The 25143-nt window shown below is 40.9% G+C and overlaps 1 protein-coding gene across 1 annotated transcript in view; it reads left to right on the top strand.

The window, feature by feature from the left end:
* PHEX (phosphate regulating endopeptidase homolog X-linked) overlaps positions 1-25143 on the top strand; it is a 202176-nt gene that overhangs the window by 87770 nt on the left and 89263 nt on the right. The window contains exon 12 of the mRNA XM_032226114.1: positions 2219-2320. Within this exon, the coding sequence (XP_032082005.1) occupies positions 2219-2320 (102 nt within the window). The remainder of the gene's footprint in view (positions 1-2218; positions 2321-25143) is intronic.

The raw sequence follows: 25143 nt of genomic DNA, 5'->3' as shown, positions 1-25143 counted from the left end.
TAAGGGAATGCAGACATTTCAAGATAGGATTCTGAGGAAATTATAATGTTGTTTCCACTCAGTATACATGCTAGAGTTTGGTACCAATTATATTGCTTTGTTCCACCATGTCCATCACAAATAGACCATTTATATGCATTATATGTATTAGCAATGAAAATATTGTTCTAGGGCCTATTGAACACTGAAAGAGAGCATACTACTTCTAATGGACATTCTTGAATTTTATAAATATACGTAATATAACAAAAATTTATTAATATATAGCAAAAACAAAAGAGTCAAAGCTAAGACACCAAATTTAGACTCAATATCTCTGTGAACCAGTGGTAAGTTTCAAAAAATTTTGGAACCTCTTCTGAAGGTGTGGCCTGATTTGTGGGAGTGGTTGTCAGCCATGTGACCGGGTGGGAGTGGCTTGGCAGTCATGTGACTGGATGGGATGGGAGTGACCAAGATAATGTCACTGAATTCTTTGCCCCAATGAATGATCTACAAAAAGAAGATATAAAAAAGGAAATTTATTATTTTGTGCACTTACTACTTAAATAAGATTAAAATAAGTACACAAAACAATAAGAGCTACTTACAGAAGATAAGTAGCTTACTACTTACTACTTGTATTTCAAAGGGAATACAATACATATTTAATTTTACACATGTTAACAGCTGCTGGAATTGTGTTTGCACAACAGTGGAAAAACAAAGATATGAAAATGAATAAATATTAGAATGTGCAGGAATGAATAAATTGACAATTAAAATCAAGAAGGCTTCGAATACTTTTTCACATGGGATTTATTTTATCAATTGCTAACTAACAGAAACAGCAATTAGAAATCTAAAAGTATGAAAGAAAACACCAATTATATAAGGAAAGGTCACTAAAATGTATAAGGAAATATTATTAGTACTTGATCATTATTAATGTGTAGATAACTGTGGGACATTACACCCCCCCACACACAAACTATGACAGTGCCAGGAAAACACCAAAAAATAACAATTTCCCCCCAAAAGACTGCAGATGAAACTAGGTTTTTTCCCTAAACCTAAGAACAGGAAAGAGAAAGCCACTGGAATAAAAACCATCAAAGCATTGTGGGAAATTATAAAGGACAGTGCCAGGAAGCTCACAGAACCAGCAACCACCTCACAATTATCTAAACAACCAGGTATCACACAGAAGCACACAAAATCTGGCAAAGTTGTTTTGCACCAACCTGGCCTGCCCATAGAAAAGCAGCCACCTTGAGACACATAAACCATACACCAACCTGAAGAACTTAAAAGCAACATATTGCATCACAAATAAAACATTTGCAAAAAGGAATAACATTTCTTGTAATAAACATATTCTATAAACAATACATAAATAAAAATTTCCTAAAAATAATTTTTAAAAAAGATATTCTACACACAATAAATTAAAATAAAATCATTAAAATATTCTATACATAATAAATTAAAATAAAACTATTAAAATATTCTATACACAATAAATTAAAATAAAACCATTAAAAATATTCTATACACAATAAATAAAATTTGAGATTGTGGAGATGTAATTCTGAGGCCGGTCATTGTGGAAGGTCCTGATGAGGAGTTTGTGATGACCACGAGGCAGGAGACATATAAATTTAATAAATGAAGAAATAAATGTCCTGTGGTCTCGATGGTTTGCTTGCAGATGTTTTATTGTCATCGGTGTGAGATACCTAGCTGGGTCATGAAATGTCTGCAAGAAAACCACCAAACTCAGGGAACACCAAGGACCCCGCTGTCATCTCCCTCCTCCCCTCCGCTCCTCTTCCCCAGACACACCTACCCAGCCAGTCTTTAGGGCAGAGAACCAGTTGTTAAATTATTTGAATCCCACCACTGGTAAAAACTTATGGGAACACAAAACACCTTTAGGATACTAAAAATGGGCCATAGGACAAAAATAGAGAAAACTAAAGTGTATTAGGGTCTCTGAAGGTCATACAGACCTATTACTCTAAACTAGTTTTTGTTCTTGAAGAATGTTCAATTTATCCATATTATTGTCTGGGAATGTGTTGAGCAAAATAATGCAAATACTATTGTATAACTAAAGGCACAAGTGGATCCATGCTTGCAATTTGCACAGAAACATGTTTGTTCCATGTAGATTTCTTCCCCTCATGGTATTGGATTGAAAATAGCATCTTTTTCAAGGAGATAATGTTTCCTTCAGATGGCAGAGCTGATTGAAGGTATTCGATGGGCCTTTATAGACATGTTGGAAAATGAAAATGACTGGATGGATTTCGATACAAAAAGAAAAGCTGTTGAAAAGGTAAGGATGTTGAAATACACTCTATACTATCATATATGAATGCATAGCAAAAAAAAAAAAAAGAACTGAAAATAGGATTGGATGTTTGTTGCAAAATTCTATGGTTTGCATCTTGTATTTAGTTAAATCTTTATTGTCATGGTAATTATTTGATTCTTCATTTTGCATTTAAATAGAACAAGTTAATAATTATATTTAAATAAACAGTTTTCATTTGGAGAGAAACTATTAATGTAAGGCTTTAAGACTTCTCTTCTGACATTATTCAATTCCTGGAATTGATTGGAATTATTGGATTGCCCCTTATTGTACATCTGTGATTATAATTGCTTATGGACTTGATAAATTGGATCAGAGGGGAGTGGCTGAGGCAGCTGGCATGGATATTGATGCCAGCAGAAGATGACTTCGGTAGTTGGCATGGGTGTGGTTGGGGGGGGGGGTCCTTCATTCTGGCCCCCTCCAGTATCACCACCATTGCCTGGGCCACCGTACTGTGTCATTTGACCATTTGGCCCCTACTCTTGTGCAATGTTCCCTCTAATTTTTTTTTCAGTGTGAGCAGAAAAGTATAGTGGTTGAGCGGCATATTTTCATGCCTGCGCACCTGAATTTTTTTCACAGATGTCACCTAAGACAACAACAAAATCAGTATTATTTGAAACTCAAAGTTATGTTTATTCAAGGTACCCACTTAATTAAAAGTGTTATATAATATCAGTATCACTTAACAACACTCCTGCTTAGCAACCAAAATGTTGGCTCAGAAAGTCTGGCATTTGAAGCATGCAAGTCTTAAAGTTGTCAAGTTACAAGATCCTTGCACCCCAACCCTTTAGGAAAAAAAACCCAGGGGTCTTCAAACCTGACAGCTTTAAGACTTGTGGACTTCAACTCCCAGAATTCCTCCTCCAGTCATGTTGGCTCAGAAACTCTGGCATTTGAAGCATGCAAGTCTTAAAGCTGTCAAGTTACAAGATCCTTGCACCCATAACCCTTTAGGAAAAAAACCCCCAGGGGTCTTCAAACCTGGCAGCTTTAAGACTTGTGGACTTCAATTCCTAGAGTTCCTCCTCCAGTCATGTTGCGGTGACATCATCTGTGTGGATCTGCTCCATCTTCGGGATTTTTCACAGGGGACAGGGCTGCCGCTGAAGATGCCAATGAGCCCCCACCGCCACTAGAATAACTGTTGCTGCCTCCTGCTCCTCCTCCAACAGCACCACCACATTTGCTGCCCAGAGCTGCAGCTGAGGTGAAGCCGCCAAAGCTCCCACTGATGCCCCCACCCATGGCAGTGGCGGCGGTGCCTCCCCCTCCACTCAGAGCACCTCAGCTGGGCTCCGGGTTACCCCTGCCACTGCCACTGCCTCCACCTCCACCGTGCTTTTGAGAAGCCATGAAGCCTTTTTTTCCTGCTCCCGCCCCCTCCGCCACCTTCCTACTAGCTCCTGTGGCCTCATGGCTCCTCAAAAGCATGGCAGAGGATGAAGGGGGAGGGATAATGCGGGGGCCAGCTCAGGTGCTCTGCATGGAGGGAGAGGCACCACTGCCACGGGTGGGGGTGCTGACGGGAGCTTTGGCGGCTTCACCTCAGCCGCAGCATCGGGCGGCAAATCTGGCAGTGCTGTTGGAGGAGGAGGAGGCGGTAGCAGATATTCTGGTGGCAGCAGGGGCTTTGTAGGTTCACTTCAGCCGCAGAGCCAGGCGCAAGCGTCTAGGATTGGCCGCCCATAAAGGACCTCCCTGGGCTTGCTTTGCTGAACACGGAGCGACTGATGCTAGTTTGAGCAGCCGCGGCCAGCGCAAACTACCGTCAGTCGCTCCGTGCTCATCAAAATAAGTCTGGGGAGGTCCTTTGTGGGCGGCCTGTTCCAGCCACCTGCAAAGGACTTCCCTGCATTTGCTTTGCTGAACACGGGGCGACTGACAGTAATGAGTGGTGCAGCCGGTGCCTAGGAGGTCCTACATGGCGCCGGCTGTGCCATGTAAGCTCCCGTCACCATCCCCGCGCCTGTGCTAACCCTAGATTTTCTGAGGCCCCTCAGCTTCCGGAGCCTGTGACAGAAATCACTGCGCGGCAGTTAGAAACAGCTGTGTGGTGTTTTCTTGCCACACGCACGGCCGTGCAGCCGCGCCCCTTAGAGGCAACAGTGCTTTTGTGACAATATGGACTGGGTTAACGGAGTGTGGCCCTGGTGATGGATAGGAGTGCAGCTGATGTGGACGGAGCCTAGCTGCTGGAGTTGTTGAAGTTGGAGCAGCTGCTACTGCCACTGCTGTCCTCATCACCGCCATTACTAGCCACTTCATCACCTCGCAATTCATCATATGCTGCATTTTTGACATCTGGCCCTTACTCTTACATATTGTCCTTAATACCAACCATTGTTATGATGGACATAAGCTTCCCGCTACCCCCCTTGAACACTGTCGGCTCCCCCCCCCCGTGGACATGTCATCTCCTCGTTCCATCTCTCCGTCATCCCATTTGGTTGATGCCACACTCTCCTCTATGTTATACTGCGACAGAACTTTATTTCATTTGGGAACTCCCCCTTTCCCGGGGATGGCCTTCTTGCCTATCAAGATGCTTCCTTAATGATGGATCTTGGGATCCTGAGAGGTGGCATGCGAAGAAGAGACATGGGGGTGGGGGGGTTGATTCGGATGGCTCAAACAGGCTTGGGGGGGGGAGTCTGCCAGGGCACAGGCCAGAGCTAACTAATGTGTGCAGGTCGGGAGTGCTGGGAAGGGTTGGGATTCCAGGGGAGACATTAAGCCATTCCATTGGGGGGGGGTCACCATCTGTACTGTTTGTGGGAGAGGCAGATATAGTAGGGGCCGAGGGCAAATTATGTTTGGGGGACGCGGGTTCACTGTTTAAGAGCGATCGCACGTTCCAACCCTCATCACCCTTCCCACACCCCTGGGTGCTCAGGATTATAGGACCCTGGCCTCCAGCTGGTGTCGCTTAATGCCAGGTCTGTGGTACATAAGGCTCCCCTCATTTATGACCTCATACAAAATGGTAGAGCGGACCTGGAGTGCATTATGGAGACCTGGTTGGGCCATGAGGGGGTGGTGGTGTTCCCCTTAGTGAATTATGCCCACCAGGCTTCCAGGCGTTTCACCAGCCGAGAGCCCAGGAGAGGGGCAGGGTGTGTGGAGGTGGTTATTAGGGAAAGTCTCGGACCTCAGGAGGTCATGATGTCTCAGATAGGCGGGTGTGAGTCCCTTTTTGTGAAATGGGGCCTTAGAGTTCAGGTGGGCCTTTTAGTTACATCCTGTCTCCCTACTATGTTTCATCAGCCCTGCCAGAGCTGCTGGATGTGCTAGCTGGATTGGCGGTTGATTTCCCCAGGCTTATGATCCTGGGGGATTTCAATCTGCCTTCCATTGGCGAGACATCCGAGTCAGCTCGGGAGTTCATGGCTTCCATGACGGCTATGGACCTAACTCAGTTAATTCAAGACCCCACCCATAATGGGGGACACACACTCAACCTGATTTTTGTCTCTTGGCAGTAGATGAGTGATCTAGATTTAGGGGATATTTCTATCCAACCCTTGTCATGGTCGGATCATTTCCTCATCAGGCTTGACTTCCATACTGCTACCCCTCACTGCAGGGAGGCGGAATCGACTAGATGGTTCCACCCCAGGTGCCTGATAGACCCTGAAAGGTTCCTGATGGAGCTTGGGACTTTTCCTGAATCCCTTGCTCACAACTCAACCGAAGCCCTAGTGGAAGCCAGGATAGGGCGGCCACTGGGGCTTTGGATCATTTTGTGCCTTTGCGGCCTCTGACCCCGTGTCGATCCCGGGTAGCTCCCTGGTTTATGGAGGAGCTCTGGGAGATGAAACGCCAGAAAAAATGCCTAGAGAGTGGTTGGAGGGCCAGCCGGTCCGAATCTGATCGAACACTAGTAAGAATTCATATTAAATCCTACTTAGTGGCGATAAAAGCGGCAAAACGGCAACATTTTTCCACTCTTATCACATCCACATGGGATAACTGCCCAGCTGTCCTGTTTAGGGTGACCAGCTCCTTACTTAACCAAGGAACTGGGAAAGGCCCCTTGCAGAATAGGGCTGAAGAATTTGTTCAGTATCTGCAGGATAAAATCACTCAGATCCGGACAGGCTTGGACTCTAACTGGGTAGATTTGGGCGAGTCGACGGGGATGAATCTTGTGGAGACCATCTGGAATGAGTTTGACCCTGTGACCCCTGAGGGCATGGACAGGATTATGGGGAGACTCAGTGCTGCCACTTGTGTGCTGGACCCGTGTCCCTCTGGGTTAGTCTTGGCTTCCGGGAGGTGACACGAGGCTGGCTCCAGGTGATTACCAATGCTTCGTTGAGAGAGGGGTTCTTTCCCACCACCTTGAAGGAGGCGGTGGTGAGGCCCCTCCTTAAGAAGCCTTCCCTGGACCCAGCTTCTTTAGCCAACTATCATCCGGTCTCCAACCTTTGCTTTGTAGCTGGATGAAGCTGTCTACCTGGATCTGTTTCAGTTGGGTTTCAGGCCCGGATACAGCACGGAGACAGCATTGGTTGCATTGGTCGATGATCTCTGGCAGGCCCGGGACAGGGGCTGCTCCTCTGTCCTGGTCCTATTAGACCTCTCGGCAGCTTTTGATACCATCGACCATGGTATCCTACTGCGATGACTCAGGGGGTTGGGAGTGGGGGGCACCATTTTACGGTGATTCTCCTCCTACCTGTCAGATTGGTCGCAGTTTGTGTTGACTGGAGGGCAGGGATCGACCCCGAGGTGTGTCACTTGTGAGGTGCCCCAGAGGTCGGTTCTCTCACCCCTCCTGTTCAACATATATATGAAACCACTGGGTGAGATCATCCATGGTTTTGGGGTATATGCTGATGATACCCAACTTTTCATCTCTACCCCAAACGACCCAAACGATGCCCTCGATGTTTTCTCCTGATGCCTGGAGGCTGTGCGGATCTGGATGGGGAGGAACAGGTTCAAACTCAATCCCTCCAAGTCTGAATGACTGTGGTTTCCATCATCCTAATTTGTGCATCTTGTTCCATCTTTGATGATAAGGGGAGAAATTTTAGCCTCTCAGAGAGGGCCCGCAATCTGGGAGTCCTCCTGGATACGCAGCTTAGTTTAGAAGAACACCTGACGGCATGACCAAGGGAGCCTTTTACCAGGTTCACCTGGTACGTCAGTTGCGCCCCTTCCTGGATCAGGATGCTCTGTGCACAGTCAGTCATGCCCTCGTCCTTTCTCGCCTGGACTACTGTAATGCTTTCTACATGGGGCTGCCCTTGAAGAGCACCCAGAGGCTTCAACTGGTTCAGAATGTGGCTTCGTGTGTTATCATGGGGGCACCTAGGTGCTCCCATGTTGCACCCCTTTTAGGCAGCCTGCACTGGTTGCCGGTTGTCTTCCGGGTGCGATTCAAGGTACTAATTATGACCTTTAAAGCGCTCCATGGCTTAGGCCCAGGATACCTGCCACCAGTAGCCTCCCACTGTCCAGTGCGATCCCACAGAGTTGGCCTCTTCAGGGTGCCGTCGGCCAGACAGTGTTGACTAGCAACCCCCAGGGAGAGAGCCTTCTCTGTGAGAGCGCCTTCCCTCTGGAATGAGCTGCCTCCGGAGCTTTGTATAATCCCCGACCTCCGGTCCTTCCGACGTGCCCTAAAATGTTCAGCCTGGCCTGAACAAAACAAAATAAATTATTGATTATTGTTAATTTTAATCAAATTTTTAAAAAATGTTATTGTGAATCTTAATTGGGTTTGTTTTTTGGATATTCTATCTAATTTTTTTAAACTTTTGAAATATGTGTTTTTTTAATGTTGTACGCCGCCCTGAGTCCTTGGGAGAAGGGTTGCATATAAATCCAATAAACCAAACCAAACCAAACCAAACCAATAACACAGTCATCAACTATTTTATTTGTTCATTATTTGTATACCTTATAAAAATCTAAAAATGGTTTAAAATGAAATATATCTGGGTCATTGTATGTCTGATATATTACAATATTGTCAATACAGTCAAGTACAGTTTCTACTGAATAGAACTTATTATCATGCAATATATTTGATTATATTAAAGAGGAGTGCTTAACACTATATAATTTATGTAGAAAAATCAAATTTGAAATTTCAATTTAAGATGGTGTGGGGCAGTGGTCCCCAACCTTTTTATCCCCATGGACCGGTCAACGTTTGATAATTTTACTGCGGCCTGCTGAGGGGGTGGGCGTTGATTGTTTCTATTTTAGATTGTTTTGATTTAATAATTTTAATTTAATTGTATTTAAACATGCCTTCAAAATAAAATACAGTTACACCAAAAAATGAATATAAAGTGATTTAACATTTTAACTCACTAGAATGCTAAATCAATGAGAACCCTGAGCTTGTTTCTTTGCAACGAGACAGTTCCATCTGGGGGTAATAGGAGACAATGACACCCGAAGTGTGTTGCTTATGTCCAGTTTATTCCGTTGTTTTGTTTTGGTTGCTGTCACTGCAGAAAACCCCGCTTCACACAGATAGGATGTCGGAAATGGCAATAGGGATTTAAGTGCTGTGGTGGCAATCTCAGGGTATTCCACCATGACTTTAATCCAGAACACCGGCAGAGTTATTGTCTCGAACGTAGTTTTAAGGCCGCCATCATTTGTAATCTCCAGCAGTTGATCTTCTTGCACAGACATGCTAGATTCGCCTGGTTTGTTGACAAATGGGTTGCGGATCCATTCTTTACCAGTTCGTGGGTCTTTTGTGGTTGGGAAGTAGCGCTCGAACTCTTTTAAAAGCAAAGACAGGTGATTGTGCACCAACTGGCAGAATGAATGCTCAGGCTCAGTCTCACCTAAAATCCCTGCTAATGTCTGAAACATGTCCAAAATGCCTCTGTTCACCCGCCATCCCCACAACTCCAGTTTGGCTTTAAATGCAGCTACTTTGTCTGCCAACTTGAAAACAGTTGTCATTTTCCTCTGAAGGGACAGATTGAGTTCATTGAGCAGACTGAATATGTCACACAGGTAAGCCAGTTTTGCGACCCATACCTTGTCACTGAAATGTGCTGCCAGCGGTGACTTCTTTTCTGAGAGAAATCTTTGCAATGGCTCTTGTAATTCAAATACTCTGGTTAGCGATTTTCCTCTGGATAACCATCTTATTTCTGTGTATAAGAGAAGGCATCTGTGCTCTGCATCCATCTCCTCACAAAGCTGCTCAAACAGGCTCGAGTTAAGGGCATGTGCTTTGATGTGGTTAATAACTTTAATGACATCAATCAATACGCTGTTAAATTCCGGTGACATTTTTCAGCTTGCCAGCATTTCCCTGTGAATGATACAATGCGTAGATTCACTCTCAGGTGCAACCTCCTTAATCCGAGCAGTTAAATCAGACAGTCGTCCGGTCATGGCAGCAGCTCCATCTGTACGTATGCCGACACAAAAGGACCATTTTAGTTATCCTGATATATAACCATCCAGTGACTTGAACAGTTCTGTTCCTGTGGTGTTGGTTGGCAAAGATAGTGCACATAAGAAATCCTCATGCACATCCTCCTGATATAGATATCGCACATAAACAAGTAGTATTGCCTTGTTGTCGATATCTGTAGATTCGTCAACCTGGAGTGCGTACCATGGTGATGTATTAATCCTCTCCAACAATTGTGTCTCAATGTCTTCGGCTATTTCCTCAATGCGCCTAGTCACAGTGCTAGCCGACAAAGGCACATGTGCTATCTTTTCCACAGCAGCCTCTCCTAGAAGTTCACAGCAAATGTCTTTAGTGGAGGGCAAGATCAATTCTTCACTGATAGTGAATGGCTTTTTAGCCTTAGCAATACGGTTAGCCACCAAATATGATGCTCTCAGTGCATTCTCCTTTATTGATGTGGTGGCCCACATAAATTTCTTCTGTCCTTCGTGTTCCCGTTTTTTTTCTTTCAAAATACTCCAGAGGCTTGTCTTTTAATCCAGGATGCTTGGCGTTCAAGTGGCGAAGCAGTTTTGAAGGTTTCATTGCCTCATTAGAGAGCTGGTCGCCGCAAACTATGCAGAGTGGGGTTGGTGTGTAGGAATCACCTGTCCCGATAAATCCATATTTCAATAGGACTCATGGTATTGTCTGTTAAAAGTTTTATGTTTCTTTGATGTTGAAGGCTCTTCTTCTGTCTCTTCACTAGGCCTTTTCTTTTTCCCTAGGAAACTTTCTAACAACGTCTGTTTCGTACTCATTTTTACTAATTTGTGGGTTAAATTTAAGCAAACACAATATACACGTACACCAAGCACTGTTAAACATGAGAAAGTACCAGTGAACAGAGAAAAGAGCGCCCCGATATCACGATATTTTGCGCATGTGCGGTATTGGTGTGGCTTTAGGTGACGTCTCTCAGCTCCCGGTTAACTTCTCGTCCATGGAATGTTGAACAAACCCAAGAGAAATACACCACAGTAAATAAAATGGAAATAATACCATTTGATCCACATACCAGTACTGGTCTGTGGCCTGAGGGTTGGGGACCCTATGCAATAATATGGGAGGATAATGCAAAGTAGGAAGGCATGTGTTCTTTAGGCTGGTTGTTAAGTCTGTGTTAAAGCATTAAAAAACATTTTTTAATGTTTTTCATTCAAACCAACATAAAATTATACCACCAATTTTCAGCAACTGTGGTTAAAAGTTCAGTTCCCAAAGCCTCATGTTATCCGTAATTTAAAAGTACCAACCTAATTGTCTCAAATATTTTCAGTCAGGAATTATGGTGCACATAATTATTAACTAATGAAATTTAATATATATAAAAAACTTGTAAATTTTCTGATGCTTCAGTAGTTCTTAAAACTATTCTCCCTTATTTTTTAAAGTTTTTTATTGATATGTTTTATATTTTGTAAAAATGGAATTTATAGTAATAGTTGTTCAATTCCTTCCAACCCTTTGTGACTTGATGAAAATAATTTCCAGGATTGTCTGTAACTAAGTATTTTAATTCCTGTAAGCTCATGTCTGTGCATTCTGAAATATCTAGCCATTTCTGTTTCTTTCATTCTTAATATTTTTAGCATATAATTATGCATTATGTTCACTGATATTATTAGTTACCATTTTTTGCACTGAAACAGATGATTATTTCTTTTGTTGTCTAAAAATAGAATTTAATGGCTCTCATCTGCAATAAGAACAACCCCATTCTAAGATCTGTGTTATCTTCCTTCATCTGTATTTCTGTTAAAGCGGGAAGGAATTTCCAAAAAAAAACCAAACTTACTGTGCCTTATTTGCCTCCTTCTTAGAAACTATGATAAACTGATTTGTTGATGTGGGAAACTTGCTCTGACTCTGCTGTGGTCTTTTTCTACATGGGGCTTCTTTTATGTGAAGCAGCTTTCAAATACTTGATCTTCCAGAAAGCACATATGTTGCCTAACAGCTTGAAACCATTTTTTTTTTAATGTATAATGTTTTAAATATTTTGGGTGACATAAGGAATATATGCAGCTATAAATGTCTATTCATAAATTTCCGGGGGCTTCTTTGAGACTGTATTTTATAATTCTTCATTTTAAACTTTCAGGGGAAACTCATCCAAATGCTAGGCATAAGGTAATAAGACACTTTAAAAACATTTGAATAGTCAGAGGTAAAAGGGAAGAAAATGTCTCTTCTCCTTGTTTGATTTGATTGGTAGAAGTGGCTTGCAAATTCTTTTCCTGAGGGCACTCATAATACAGGCAGTATCTGTATCACTACCAGATTGTGATGAAATAAAAACAGGTAGGGTTTAATTTTCTACAGTTCTTTTAAAAGAAAACTTCAAGAGTTCTTAGATAAAAACCAGTACATGTAATGCTTTTTAGCTGATACAAATGTGAAAAATGTATTGAATACCATACGGAGTGGTATTCCGATTATTCTTTCTCTTTTAGTTCTTTTGTGAGCTTATCCGTCTCTGCACATTCCAATATTTTTTTATTACATTTTCTTCTGTTGGTGTATAATTATTTTTCCAGTTTTGAGCGAATGTAATTCTTGCTGCCGTAATTATGTGTAGAATTAAGTACCTAATATCTTTTTTCATAATTACTTTTATAATTCCTAACAAAAATAATTCAAGTTTTAGTGCAATTTGGTCTTTAGTAATCTCCTCTAGCCAATATTTTATTTTTTTCCAGATGTGCACGTCCACCACATATGGTAGTATGTTCCATGTTGTTGGTTGTATTTCCAACAGATAGGTGAATACTCCGGGAAAATCTTTGCAATTCTCGCTGGTGGAAGGTGCCATCTGTAGAACATCTTGTATATGATTTCTCTATATGTCATTGCCATTGTTAATTTGTAATTTATTTCCCAAAATTTTCCCATTCCGCCAATTCTATACTATACCCAAAATTTATCGCCCATTTTATCATAGTTTCTTTCATATTTTCTTCTTCCATTTTGAATTTTAATAAATAGTGATATATTTTTAATCAATTTTTCTTCGGTTTCCTGTAGAATTTTATCAAACTCTTGCGGCTCCTTATAGAATCCATCCCTTTCCCTGTCTTTTTTATACCTTGTCTATATTTGTAAATAGGGCCACCAGCCTATATCTATTCCCTCATCTTTCAATTCTTGCCTTGTTTTCAGTCTTTCTTGGTTGTCTAATGTATCTTTATACCTTATTATCTTGTTTATGTCCAATACGTTCAGGTATATCAGAGCTTCCATGGTGAATAGCCAGATTGGGATTTTGTTGTAGTGTTTTGTTTTTATTTTTAACCAAGTTTGTAGTAGAGCTTTTCTAATTAAATGTTTTTGGAAATAGCTATGAATTTTGTCTTTCGCATATCAGATGAAGGCATGCCAACTCAGTTCCAAATTGTAACCTTCTATTGTCTGTAATCTTCTGGTTTTTTAGATTGATCCAGTCCCTTATCCAGATGAGAGCCATTGCTTGATAATAAAGCTCCCAAATCCTCCTCTTTCTCTACTGTCCTGTAGCAATTTTAATTTAACTCATGGTTTTTTCCCTGACCAAATAAAATGTGCAATTAATTTTTTTAAATCTATAAAAAAGTTTTTCCTTGGGCTAATCGGTACCACTTGAAATAAAAATACAATTTTTGGTAATATATTCATTTTAATGATGGGAATTCTTCCCATTAATGATATTTGTAGTTTCCCCCAATTTTCCAGATCTTTCTTAATTTTCTGAATCATGAATTATTCACTATTTAAAAGAACTGACTCAAAGAAGCAGGAGGAGCAACTGGTTTATTTTGAAAACCAGAAAAACAGCAGCAGCAACGACAAAACTTCTGATTTCTTGTGAGCTGATGAGTTATGATTTTATTGTGGCATAATGATGGATGCCTGTTTGTTCAGTTTGAATACTATTTTTGGGATTGTGGTTGATGCAGTTCCTTCATTGTCAGCGATTGGTAGAACGGATTGATGTCAAAATATCTGTTTATTGACTTGCTGATGGAAAAACAGGATTGAAACAATCCATTAACTAACAACACTAATTTACATCACGCAGACAGTACTTAAAACCAAAGAGCATCAACAATCAGCCAATCAACAATCAGACAATGTCTCAGAACCAAATTGCAAAGCTCAGAGCTCAAACCAACAGCCCAACTACCAACCTGAACTACTAATATTCAAACATATCTCAAATAGCTATATGTATATGTCATAGATTTGCAAGTAAAAGAATGGAAAACATTTCAGTGGTAAAGATAGTATAAATATAGGTTTACACCAGTGATGGGTTCCTAACCGGTTTACTACCGGTTTGTTGAGAGGGCATTTTGTGCGCACGCTGCTTGCTTTGCTTGTGTGCATGCATGCTGCGTTTTGCTGCACATGTGCAGTTGACTGAAAATTGTTCTGCACATGCGCAGAAACATCCCAGCGATGATAGAAGAGACTGGGGAACCAGTTCGGGGGTGTGGCAGGCCTGGGTTGCTGCCAGTTCCAACGACCCAGGCCGCCATATAACTATCAGTTCAGTTCAACCAGTCCAAACCAGTAGGAACCCATCGCTGGTTTACACATTGCACACAATAATTATAAATGTTGTTTAATTTGTGGTTTAATATACACATATCTTATCAATTGTTATTAAATTGATGAAATAAATCATGAAATAAAAAATGGCTTAGTGCAATCAGTAAACAGTCAAATGCCAAGTGAAAAATGTCAACAGTAAGAACAGCCTAGCACAATGCTCTTTAAGAAATCACAGAACATAAAATTCATCAGGTACATTTTTTGACTACTCCACTGCTTCACTGTAACTTTAATGGAGAATGGGACTGAGATCCTTAATACTTTATGGGGTAGTAATATGCTAGTTGCCTAAAATATTAAAATAAAGTAATCACAACAAAACTATCTTTATTTTTGTTTTTCTACAATCTCCATTGCAAATGTAACAGCCTAGTTATGTTTACTTTTAGATAGAGAAATACACAGAAAAATATAGTAATCATAAGTATTATCTTTATTGTCATAAATATAACGAAATCATAATTCGGCTTGGCGTTCTAATTTTAAAACCTTTATGGTCTGACTTTAACATGACCTGTTCAATGTAGCTATAAAACCTGAGATAAAGTGGAAGATATTGACTACTGCTTCAACTGGTGTGCTTGCTTATCAAAGGCAGCTCCAAGCTTTTGACTTGACGGCCACTTATAGACTTCTTTGAACAGCTTCTTAATGAGCAGCAGAGGGCAGCAATAATACACTAATTAGCTCTCAACAACTTAAGTAAAATGTTAAACTCAGCATTTTGAGAGTTCCTTAGCAAACATTTGGTCAGAACCATACTTTGTCAGTAATATTGTGGAAAATATAAATGGCAGTTTTCTAAGTGAACTACAGAGAGCTGGGAATGGACAAAGCCAAGGTTACATTTTAGCTTTCTTGTAACCCTTGGGCTCTAGCATCTGACTAATGATGCTACATGCTGATAATTCTGACATCCAGTAAATATTTATACTAGAAACACTGACATTGTCAGCATTCCAAATATCACCCAGAATTAAATCAGAGTCCAGGACAGAGCTTTCCTCAAAGTTCCAATTTAATAAGAGAGACATGTTGGCACATCCGTGGGAAACCCGAATCTGAAAGCTTCCTGGGTTTTCCACCGAGTTGAAAGTTCAAGACCTTGACCCCACAAGTTCATCACATGGTCCAATCTTCCACTGCCACGCTGGCAATTCCACGCATCCACTTCCGGTCAGGTGCAGAGGTACAAAGACAAAGGATGACCTTGGGCTTCTAGAAAGGAATATTTTATTTTGACAACAACATTCTACTCTTTACTATTCCCTCTCCCAATTCCCCACTAACATCATAGTAAAGAAAGAGAGAGAGTGTGTGTGGCAGGCCAAATATCCTAAAAAGAATATGACTGTAGGCCTGACAGACATTAACCAATTCTTAAATTAAAAAATTACCACCTAATTGGAGACTCTGTGATGTGTGCTTTTTTTTTTCTTTGTTCCAGTAAGAATGTTTGAAGTATTTGTTAGATTTGTGTTCTGTCTTTGGTTCAGAGGCTTAAGGCCCCATATATAGTGCTCTCTCTTCCCAGGTCCTCCCACCATAAGAACCTTATGAGGTTAAGTTGAGTGAAGAGTAACTGATCCTCAATCATAAAGGGAAGGGTTCCCCTCGCACATATGTGCTAGTCGTTCCTGACTCTAGGGGGTGGTGCTCATCTCCGTTTCAAAGCTGAAGAGCAAACGTTGCCAAAAGACGTCACCATGGCCAGGTGGCCAGCATGACTAAATGCTGAAGGTGCACGGAACACAGTTACCTTCCCACCAATGGTGGTCCCTATTTTTCTACTTGCATTTTTTACGTACTTTCAAACTGTTAGGTTAGCAGAAGCTGGGACAAGTAACGGGAGTTCACTCCGTTATGTAGTGCTAGTGATTCGAACCACTGAACTGCCAGTTTTCTGATCAACAACCTCAGTGTCTTAGCCACTGAGCCATCATGTCCTCCTCAATCATAGTGGGCATCTATTGATGACAGTGAATATGTATTCTCCTAGTGCCAGTTTAACACCTTAACTATACTGGCTCTTTGATTTTATTTACTGATCTGAATGTTAAGGTTCCGGCTGATGAACCCAACCAAGCCAGCAAAACTGAGATGATCCAATCTCATAATGCCAAACTTTATTGAGTACATCATTTCAGCACAATATGAATGTAAAACCAGCTCTACCTAATTCCCACAGTTTTTACATAGTTAAAACAATGGGTTTTTCCCTCCACACCATTAGTGCTGGTCACATTATCCAATTAGATGTCCAAGTATTGTTTGGCAAACTGTGCCCCAGGTTTTGGGGGATACTTCTCAAGGAATCACCTCACTAACCGGTCCTCCTTCATATTCTGAGCTTTCACCCGCCATGCTTTTGACATTGGGTAATCCCTTCACTGTACTAAGTACTGGAGTTTCCCCTTATATAGCCTGGAATCCAATATTCATTTAACTTCATAATGTTATTTGGTCCGCACTGTGATGGGATCTGGATCCTCTTTCGCCACTGGTCTTAGTCTGGATCCCACCACTAGTTTAAGCAGACTACAATGAAACACTGGGTGCACTTTCCCAATATCCAGGGAATATTGAGCTCCACTGTGACTCAGTTTATGATCTTTAAACAGTGATGGAATTCTGCTGGTCCAGTCCAGTTCATCTGAATCAGTAGCGAATTACACCCAGCCATACCCCTTGTCCCTCCCAGCCACTCTGAGGCTGATATGGGTTTGATTGGGCTTCTAGTGCTGGTCGAGGCTGAGGGTTGTGTGTGTCCCATTGGATCCAGATAGCAGGGCTCACTTGGGAATCGAAGGCAGCTACAGCAGTTTTGGGACACACAAGCAGCTCAAGCAGGGCTTCCTGCATCCTCAGCAGCCTCTCCGGTCACCCAAGACAGTGCCTCTGGGCACCAACACCACCTCAGGTACTGCAGTCCACGATCGCTTCATTGCCATCACCCCCAAACCCATTTTGCTTCCAGCATCCTGACTGGGAGGACCTTATATACTTCAGACCTCACTTTTTTTTATTGAAAATTTTGAAAAAAAAACTTTTACAAATATTTACCTCCCTTTCCTTACCCTCCCCATCCAAACCCCACCCCCCCAACCTTCCCTTCCCCCGACTTCCCAGAACCAATACAGGGTATAAATCTTTAACAAAGATATTCTAGGATAAACTTTAAAAAAAAAGTTAGTATCATCTTTTATTTGAGCTTTAACTCCTCTTTGCTAGGCTAGCTCTAAACAGATTATATCATTCCTTTCTTCAATCATAAACTATCTGGAATTTCTTAGTCCCATATTTATTTTGAGTATAGTCAATCCATCTTCTCCACTCCAGTTTACTCATTTGAATGGTCCTTGAGATATGTTGATATTTTAGCCATCTCTGCTAGGTTTGTTACTTTTAATGTCCATTCTTGAATAGTAGGCAAATCTTCCTTCTTCCAGTATTGTGCCACCAACAGTCTTGCTGCGGTTATTAAATGCAAAATCAGGTTAGTCTCTATAACTGTACGATCAGTAATTATACCTAACAAGAATAACTGAGGGGTAAACTTTATCCTTTTTTTAAGAACATTTTGCATAATCCACCATATTTTTATCCAAAATGCTTTTACCTATTTACAAGTCCACCATATATGATAGTATGTAGCATCGAGACAATCATATCTCCAGCATTTAGGTTGTAAATTCAGATACATAGAGGCCAGTTTTTTAGGATCTAAATGCCATCTATAAAACATCTTATAAAAGTTTTCTCTCAAATTTTGGGCTTGTGTAAATTTTACATTTCTTACCCAAATCTTTTCCCATGTATCCAACATTATTGGTTCTTTAAAATTTTGTGCCCACTTTATCATACAGTCTTTAACTAATTCTGTTTCCAAATCCATTTCTATTAATGCATTATATAGTCTCTTTATATGCATTGGACTTTGATCCCTAATTTGTTTTAGTAAATTATCCTCATTTTGTGTAAAACCAATTTTTTGATCTTTTTTCCATCTGGCCTGTAACTGCCCATACTGAAACCATGTTTGAATTGCCTTTTCCTCTTTTAGTACATTCACCTCTTTCTAAGGTGAGGAGCTGTCTGTATGTAATTACATCCTGTTTTTGTACTATATTTATGTTTTCTTTTGCGTGTCTAGGAATTGCCCACATGGGTATCTTATCATTTAGTTTGTATTGATATTTTTTCCAGACCCGCAGTAGAGCATTCCTTAAAATATGACTTTTAAAATTCTTATCTACCTTTTTGTCATATAGCAGGGAAGCATGCCAACCATATACCAAATCATGCCCTTCGATATTAAGTATTCTATCATCTGTTAAATTAATCCAGTCACTAATTACCGATAAAACTACTGCCTCATAATATAGTTTTAAATTTGGTAATTTCAAACCTCCCCTCTCACGCACATCTTGCATTATTTTTAATTTTATTCTCAGCTTTTCCCTGCCCATACAAATTTATTAATGCCCTTCTGCCATTCTAGCAAATTTGCATCTTTTTTAAGTATTGGTATCATTTAAAAAAGAAATAAAAATTTAGGTAGAACATTCATTTTCACTGCTGCTATTCTTCCCAACAAAGATAATTGTAATTTTTCCCAATTTTTCATCTCTGTCTGTATGCTGCGCCATAGTGGCTGGTAATTACACTTATATAGTTTCCCATTTGAGGTTGAAATATAGACTCCTAGATATTTAATCTTTTTAACTATTTCACATCCTATCGTTCCTTCTAATTCTTCCCTTTGTTTAGTGTTCATATTTTTAACTAGCATCTTTGTTTTCCCTAAATTTTTTAAATCCGGACACTTGGCCGTATTGATTAATCATATTCATTAAAACCTTACTAGATTCCTGTGGTTGGGTTAATGTTATAACCAAATCATCTGCAAAAGCACGTATTCTATATTCTTGATGCCTAATCTTGATTCCCTGTAAATCATCTGATCCCCGTATTTTATTCAACAATAATTCCAGAGTTATGATAAACAGTAATGGGGATAGGGGACAACCCTGCTTTGTACCTTTCTCGATTTTAAATGGATCTGTTAAACTTCCATTGAGTATAATTTGTGCTGTTTGTTCCTGATATATTGCTTTAATTGATTGTAAAAAATGCTCTCCTATTTGCATTTTTTGCATTATTTTCAATAAATATTGCCAATTCACTCGATCAAAGGCTTTCTCGGCATCTAGAAATATATGCGCAGCAGGAATTTGATTATTCTTTCCCAAATATTCCAGTATGTTAACAATTTGTCTTACATTTGTCTCCCTTGTATAAAACCTGTTTGATCATTATGAATCAATTGCTGAATAACCAACATTAACCTATTTGCTAGTATTTTAGTAAAAAATTTATAATCTATGTTAAGTAATGATATAGGTCTGTAATTTTTTGGTTGACTAAGATCTTGATCTTCTTTTGGTATCAGGGATATGAAGGCTGTCTTCCAAGATGGGGGTACCTTTCCTTCCATTTGGATCTTATTAAATAGTTCCTTAAGGGGTTCTACCATTTCTAATTGTAGATTTTTGTAATAAGTCGATGTCAGACCATCTGTACCCGGTGCTTTCCCTACCTTTAGCTGTTTAATTACCTGGAGAATTTCCCCCGAAGTTATTGGTTGATTCAATCTCTCCCTCTGCTCATCTTTAACTATGAGTATTTTTTCTTTATCCAAGTATCTATCTATATCTAAACCTTGTATTTTGTCATTCATGTACAATCCTATGAAAAATTCACGAAAAACCTTTTGAATCTCATCCTGTTGCTACACTTCCTTCCCTTTATAATGTAATTTCAATATATTGCGAGATTTCTGTTTCTTCCTAATCAGATATGCTAACCATCTACCAGATTTGTTTGCATTGCAAAAAGTATTATGTTTTACATATAGCAAGTTAGTAGCCACCTGGTTTGACATCAGCATATTAAATTGCGCTCTTAATAAAGTAATTGTTTCTTTAATCTTCTTATCTCCTGGGTTTAGTATTAACTCCTTTTCTCTTTTCCTGATTTCTTCCTCTAGTTCGGTTCTCCCCCCCCGCTGTTTACATCTATGTAACCTATTTAAATTTATTAGAACTCCTCGCATATACACTTTACTTGCGTCCCAGACCATTTCCATAGATGTACCCTTATTCATATTAAAAACAAAATATTCTCTTAACAATTTTTTACATTCATTAATATTTTTCTCATATCCAAATAAGTTTTCATTCAATCTTCAAGTCCTTCTTGCTTGCGTCCCAAATTCCAGCTCTATTCAAACCAAATTATGATCTGATAAAGCTCTGGAACATATCTTCATCTTCTTTACCCTAGAAAGCAAATCACTGGTTGTTAGTATAAAGTCAATCCTAGAAAAGGATTGATGTCTATCAGAGAAAAATGTAAAGTCATATTTTTCTGCACTCCTTTCCCGCCAGATGTCTCTCAGTTCGAAATCATTCATCATATCGAAAAAGGACTTGGGTAGTTTCGCTCGCGTTTGGATATTTTGCCGGAGACCCTTCTTATCTTTCTTGGTATCCATAACACCGTTCCAGTCACCCATTAATATGCAAAATCTATAGTCCCAATGTACTAACTTAGTATGGAGTGTTTTATAAAATTTATCTTGTTGTTGATTGGGAGCATATATTCCCATTAGAAGTATCTTTTTCCCTTCTAATACCAGTTCTATTGCAATATATCTTCCTTGAGAATCTGCTTCAATTAATTCAGCTTTCATGTCCTTTCTTAAGTAAATAACTATACCATTTTTCTTCTCAAGAGCAGAAGCTACGAAGTGTTGTCCAAGTCTTGTATTAATCAAATATTTCTGGTCAGTTGATGTAATATGAGTCTCTTGCAGGCAAATTATGTCATTCTTAAATGGTTTCAAACAATGATTTATTTTCTTCCTTTTCTGTGGGGAGTTTAAACCGTTAACGTTCCAAGTTAAGAACTTAGTTGTCATCTTTAGCTCCCTGATGCTTTTTAAGAGCCATCTGGAAATTCTGTAGTTTGGCTTTCGACCTGACTCCACACACTGCTTCTGAGCTAAAACCTGTGAATTTTTGGACAGTAGCATGTGTTTGTTGTAAAGCTTGTTGTTTTTTTAACTCTTGTTCCATTCGCCTGGTAATCACGCGGGTTTGTCTTTGCTCCTTCTCTCCTTCTAGTTTTGAGAGAGGAAGTTGGTCCAGCCTTGGTGATCCTTGGGTAGCTTGCTTTCTATCATGTCCTTCTTGTTCTCTTTCTCTGGGTCCTGGAAGGGGGGGGGATGTCCAGCCTTCAGCATATTATTATAAAAATGTTGAGCCTTCCATACTGAGTTAAGACAATGTCTTTGCCGCTGGTAAGTAACTGCTAGCCCGGCTGGGGCCTCCCATCTGAACTGTAGCTGACGATTTTTGAGCTCATCAACTAAGAAGGCATAGTCTTTCCTCGATCTCAAAATTTTGGGTGGTATTTCCTTCAAAACAGTCACCTCCTGACCCCCAATTTGAACCTTAGTTTTGTAAGACTCTTGCAATATCGAATTCCTCATATCTCTCGTAGCAAAATACACCACAATGTCTCTTGGGAGTTGCTTTTGTCTGGCGAGCCAGGAATTAACACAATGTATCTTATCAATCTGCCAATCAAAAATCCCTTCTGACCGTCCCATCAATTGATCAAAAGCTTCTGAGAAAATCTGCTTCAAATTTTCTTGATTTTTCTCTTTGAGGTCTCTTATCCTTAAGGCAAATTCCATCTGTCTATACTGCAGCATTATAATTTCATTTCCTGCATCACCAACCTTTTGTTGAACCACATCCATTTTCGTTACCAGATTAATATTGGATTCATTAAGATCTTCCAATTTATCTTCGATTCCAGATACATAACCAGATAGGCACTTAAAAGCCTCTAAAATTTTGTCTCTAATTTGCTGGTTCTGAATCTGGACTGAATTCATAAGTTCTTCTGACAATTCCTTATGGGTAGCAGATATGTTTTCCTGTATTTTAATTTCCATTGCAGCTGCATGATTTTTTAAGGCCTCAGCTAAGGCCACACTTAGATCTTTTTGCAGTATTTCTCAGGTCAAAGGCTCCTCTGCGGGGGTAGGAGGGGGTTGGGGGGGAGTAGTGACTGTAATTTAGTTCCAGGAGCAGGTGAATTACCAGCGCTCTTAGAGGCATTTATTTTTTGCTGCTCGGAGGCCATTCCACATTTAATCTTCTTCACCCAATTACTAAATCCAGGCAAGCTGCTTGTCCAGCAATTACTATTTAGTTTAGTAATAAATCACTACTGATTTAATGATCTTTAAATGTTCTGAGCTCCGTAAAAATCTGTGGCATTGGAGCCTGACCCCGCCTACAAAGCTGTTCGGTGCCATTTTCTGTGTATTTCTAGCAAGTAGTTTGTCAGAAGGAATTCTTTAAAGAATGGAGTTAAAGTCTTAATACATGGAAAGCAGCATTCAACTGCCCCCTAGAGAGCTTCCAATTCAAAGTGAGGCCTTTCGGACTGCAGGAAGCCTCAGCAGTGTTCATGCAGTTAATAAACGAGATGCTGCATGAGCACCTCTACAAGGGAGTACTCATCTACCTGAATGACTTCCTCATCTACACAGAGACCATAAACGACTGCATACCCCTGGTCCAACAGGTACTGGAAAACTTCTGGCAGCCAACCTGTACGTCAAGTTATCAAAATGTGAATTCCACCATGCACAGCTAGACTGGCTGGGTTACCGAGTGACAAATAAGGGAATAGAGATGGACCCAGCCAAAGTACAAGCTGTCCTAGGCTGGCAACCCCCTTGCACTTGCAGACAGCTACAAAGCTTCCTAGGGTTCAGAACTTCTATAGGCAATTCATCCGCTCCTTCGTGAAGATTGCCAAACCCATGACAGAACTCCCAAAGACAGGTAGCCCAGGAACAAAACCTTGCCCCAGACAACCTCTACAGTGGGACCTAACCTACCAAACGCCATTCAAAACACTAAAAGAAATCTTTGCAAAATAACTGGTGCTGAAGCATCCTGACCCTGAGCAACCCTTTGACATCCAAGCAGACACCAGTGAAATGGCAGTGGGAGCAGTGCTACTCCAAAGAAACAGCCAAGGAAACTTACAGCCTTGTGCTTACACCTCCCACAAGCTCACAGACATAGAGAGACAATGGGCTGCATGGGAAAAGGAGGCTTTCGTAGTGAGATGGGCACTGCTAACCTGGTGACACCTGTTGGAAGGGGGCCAAAAACCAGTTTGTACTGATTGTATCAGTTTGTACTGATTACAAAAATCTGGAGGCTCTCAGAAATCACCCAAACAAGTCCTATGGGCTTAATACTTTTGACTTTGTACTAAAGCACATTCCAGGGGGAGGAAGTTTCTAGCTGATGTTCTCTCCCACATGACCCAGTAGAAATGCGAATGGGAGCAGGTGGTGGATGGCATCATTCTCCCTACTCAAAAGCTGCCCAAGTGACCACCAGACAACAACGCCGTGACCAGCAAGACTAACCAGCAAGTGACTTAAACATTAGACTCAAAACCAAAATTGCTAGCAGACCCCTGGTTCCAAAACAGCCAACAAATCTTGACAAAAAGATGACCTCGTGTGGAAGGGGACAAAATTCTATGTCCCAGAATTCCTATGCACCCTAATTCTCCAGAGGAGCCATGATGCCAAACCGGCAGACCACTTTGGATTCCTAAAGACTTTACATTTAGCCTGGAAGCAGTTCTGTTGTCCGGGCATAAAGAAAGATGTGGACAGTTAAGTTTAAAGTTGCACCATCTGTGCCACAATGAAGAGACAATCGGGAAAACCCCCGGACTGCTACAACCAGTAGCAGAGCTAACAAGGCCATGCGAGGAGATCACAATAGAATCTATAGTAGAAGTGCTGAAAAGTGGGGGAAACATGGTGATTTGGACTGTAATAGACTTGTTCTCCACACAGGTACACTTCATACCCTGCAGCAGACTACCCTCAGCTCACCAATTGGCCAAACTGTTCCTGAAGCACATCTACCGCCTGCATGGAATACCTCAAAGAATTACCTCAGACAAAGGGGTCCAGTTCATGGCTAAGTTCTGGAGGGAGTTCCTGCAGTCCATTGGGTTATCCCAAAGCCTTAGCTCAGCTTTTCACTCAACACCAAGGGGGGGGGGGCAGAGAGACTGAACTCCATGGTAGAGCAGTTCCTGAGGTGCTACGTGAACTATCAGCAGTCCAATTAGGCAGACCTTCTGTCTTTTGCTGAGCTCACATACAATAATGCTGTTCACAGTAGCACCAGACTAACACCATTCAAAATAGTGAGTAGCATGGACTTCATCCCAATGCTTGAGTATCCAAGGGATCCCCGCTCCTCAGTCAGCTTGACTGATTGGATGTCAATGCTAAAAGCACCCTGGGAGAATGTCAAAAAAGCGCTGGCTAAAGCAGCACATTCCAGGTGGGAGAGAAGATTTACCTCTCCACAAAATATTTGAGGTTAAAATTCCCTAGCAAGAAACTGGGGGCAAAGTTTATGGGACCATTCCCCATAGTAAAGATCATCAACCCAGTCATAGTGCAAGTGAAACTGCCCCGACTGCAAGGGAAGATACACCCAGTATTCCATAGTAGCCTCTTAAAAACTTAGGTCAGATCCACTCTGAGACCACTACCCTGGGAGCCCCCAGACCCTGTGGTCATAGGGGGCCAAACCCATTATGAGGTGCAATGAAT

Source organism: Thamnophis elegans, chromosome 11 (genome assembly GCF_009769535.1).
Source record: "Thamnophis elegans isolate rThaEle1 chromosome 11, rThaEle1.pri, whole genome shotgun sequence".
Taxonomy (NCBI): Eukaryota; Metazoa; Chordata; class Lepidosauria; order Squamata; family Colubridae; genus Thamnophis; species Thamnophis elegans.
This window is presented reverse-complemented; position numbering and strand designations above follow the sequence as displayed.